The sequence below is a fragment of the Arachis ipaensis genome, chromosome B10 (assembly GCF_000816755.2).
Source record: "Arachis ipaensis cultivar K30076 chromosome B10, Araip1.1, whole genome shotgun sequence".
NCBI classification, from domain to species: domain Eukaryota; kingdom Viridiplantae; phylum Streptophyta; class Magnoliopsida; order Fabales; family Fabaceae; genus Arachis; species Arachis ipaensis.
In genome coordinates this window covers 103,687,061-103,689,833 of record NC_029794.2, presented here as the reverse complement: position 1 = coordinate 103,689,833, position 2,773 = coordinate 103,687,061, and the positions used below count along the sequence as shown (strand labels likewise).

Genomic DNA, 2,773 nt, shown 5'->3' with positions numbered 1-2,773 from the left:
TCTTTTCTTAAATAATAAATTAAAATAATACAGCATATATGATAATTATTAGTTGAAATAAAACATAAAAAGAATATTTACTTATTTATTTCTTCATTTTTGCAGATACGTAGATATGCGGATCGGATATATAGATACCTATACAAAATTCGCAATCCGATCCTATTAGTGTGCGGATCGGATCGGATCTAATCCGATGCCTTACAAATTGGATCCATATCCGCAATTTTCATTCGAATAAACACCGTGGATACGTGGATCAGATCTGATAACTCATAGTCTCATAGTTATGTATTAGAATTAGAATATACATTATATGGCTACTTTCGTAAAAACATCTTCATATAAATATAGTATTAGTTAATTATTAAATAGTTTGACATGTTTGACCTAACTACCTAACCATTGGTGATACTATCCTTGTAGAAGTAACCAATATTCAATATTTTGTTGCTCTGTCCCACCTTTTTTCTTCTTGATGTTCTCCTTACTTACAAAATCTAAAGTCACCGTAATCTCCTGAAATTGATTTTAGCTGGAACAACTTTTTCTTTTTTCTTAGTTCTCTCTCCATTTAAAGTAAGGGGAAGACACCAGAAAGTGATTTTCTTTTTCTTTAGCAAATTATAATATTACCTGAGAATGACAGCAAGGAAGAAAGTAGAAGCGGGGAGGCAATTAACAAATGCAGCACCCAACGTGGCAGAGGTATAAACAAGTGCAATGCTATAAACATTCAAGGTTAGAGTAAGCCTGAAAAAGCAAGAATTTGTAGTATAGGGTTATAGACCTATTAGTAAGGTTCTTTAATTTGATTATAACAGCATCTAATAACTAAAATATTAGGTCAATAATATTTTTTCTTTATATTTACTTTAGAAACAAATACAAGAAAATATATTCAACTAATATTTTCTTTGTCTTACATTTAACCTAACACTAGACCCTAGTTATTAATTTTGTATTTTTTGAAAGTTATGCCTAACATTCTCCTTCAATATAATATACATAAAGAATTGTAATTACACTTTAGTTACCCGATAAATGAGAACATGAAAATCTTCAAGAAAGTCATGAACGAGAGTGGCACTGCACTTTTTCTAAACCATATAATAATAAAATATAGAAACGTCAGAGTTTGATAACTAACTAGTATATCCAAACAAACTCAGATAGCAAAGAAAATTAAAAGAGAAAATGAAATTCAATAATTATTACCGTTCAAATATGAAGGCCAGAGGGACCAAAATAACGGTTCCCAACATTTGTCTATAGAAGATAAACACAGAGCTATTCATGCCTTGATTAAAAACTGCCTTAGTCAACAAGGTCATCACTGAATATATGAATTGCATTAGAACCACTGCCAAATATGGCTTAACTTCACCCATTTGACAGTGTGCACAAATGTATAGAGAAGAAGGTTATGCCTTCTGATTTTAATTTCACCTATCAAATGCATTTATATAGAGCTTAAAAAAAGTTGGTTATTTGGTTTCTCATATTATTTCTAACCCTCGGTCCGGTAGGTCAATCAGTTACTCGCGGATCTAAGTTTTATTTAAGAGTTTGTTGTAATCAATCAGTTATTGTATGCTAAGGTGGAATTTGAACTCCCAACACTTAATTATGCGAATGAATGAGTTAACCACTCGAACAATTCAAATTGCTTAAAAAAAGTTGGTCATTTATGAATCACTTTCTTGAAAATGAAATAAAATGCTGCTGCATGAGAAATGAGGCCAAAATCTTTATGCCTTGTCATGCCAAAAGAGTTATAATAATTAGTTAAACGTATACTTCAACAGTTGAACATACAAAAAATTTCAGTGGGGATGTATCTATTCTCCAAGCACTCTGAATTTTTAAAATAAAACTTTATTATAGCATCTCATCTTTCGGTTTTCATGCACAAAAGTTGTAATCTAATCTAATATTAAATAATTATTAGATGCTTTATCATGTCTGTATGTATTCCGTTTTTGGCGAATATAAATGATATTGGTTAGTCGAGAATGGTGCAGACTTCTGATAAGTTGGAACTGCACATGTAATAATAATCATCGTTATTTCTAACATATTTCTATTGCCATTATATTATCAGTGATCACTGTCCATTTTTCAAATCCCTCCGTCATACAATTTATTATTACAACTTCAACAATTATATTTCATGCTAGAGATATAACTATGTTAGCTAAAGATATAATTATTTATAGATTTTTTTATCGATTTAAATTTTTTAAAAAATTATTTTATAATATAATATCAAAATTTTTATAATTAAAATATTTAAAATTTAATTAAATTCACACACACAAAAAAAAAGTAGTTTCATGACATATACCAGCTACCAAGTCGAAGAAGCTAGCAATGAGGGAATAAAAATGTGTTTATCACTTTCTTATTTTTAGGGTTTATTTTTCATGAAAATCAGAGGCAAAACATAGGACTATAGCATATATTTTCAGGTGCTGTCATGTTTTGTCTTCCACTTTCAACAGATTTGCATTTGAGATTCCACAGTGACGATACACGTTAGGATGCCTTTCCATTTTGAAGTTTGACTAAATCTTTTCTTCAAAGAGAGAGATTATATTAGGAAAAGATTGAGTGTAATGCATAATTGTATAATGCATATACATATAAAAATGAAGGGTAAAGGAAATTGTTCGCATTCTTGCCAAAAAAAAAGTGTTAGGCCCAAAATAAAAAAGGCTCAATCTACAAAGAATTCAGATTCCATATATCAAATATGTCCAATTTGACAAAA

The 2,773-nt window shown here is 29.6% G+C and overlaps 1 protein-coding gene across 2 annotated transcripts in view; it reads right to left on the bottom strand.

Moving 5' to 3' along the window:
* LOC107621832 (WAT1-related protein At5g64700) overlaps window positions 1–1,498 on the bottom strand; it is a 4,448-nt gene extending 2,950 nt beyond the window's left edge. Inside the window, exons 1-3 of one of the 2 annotated variants that reach the window (XM_016323821.2) lie at window positions 1,219–1,491; window positions 1,038–1,100; window positions 637–753 (exon numbers count right to left, since the gene is read on the bottom strand). In XM_016323821.2, coding sequence (XP_016179307.1) covers window positions 637–753; window positions 1,038–1,100; window positions 1,219–1,391 — 353 coding nt within the window. In that variant the 5' untranslated portion in view covers window positions 1,392–1,491. Of the gene's footprint in view, window positions 1–636; window positions 754–1,037; window positions 1,101–1,218 lie in introns of both variants that reach the window. The other variant, XM_021113827.1, reaches the window with a different exon arrangement.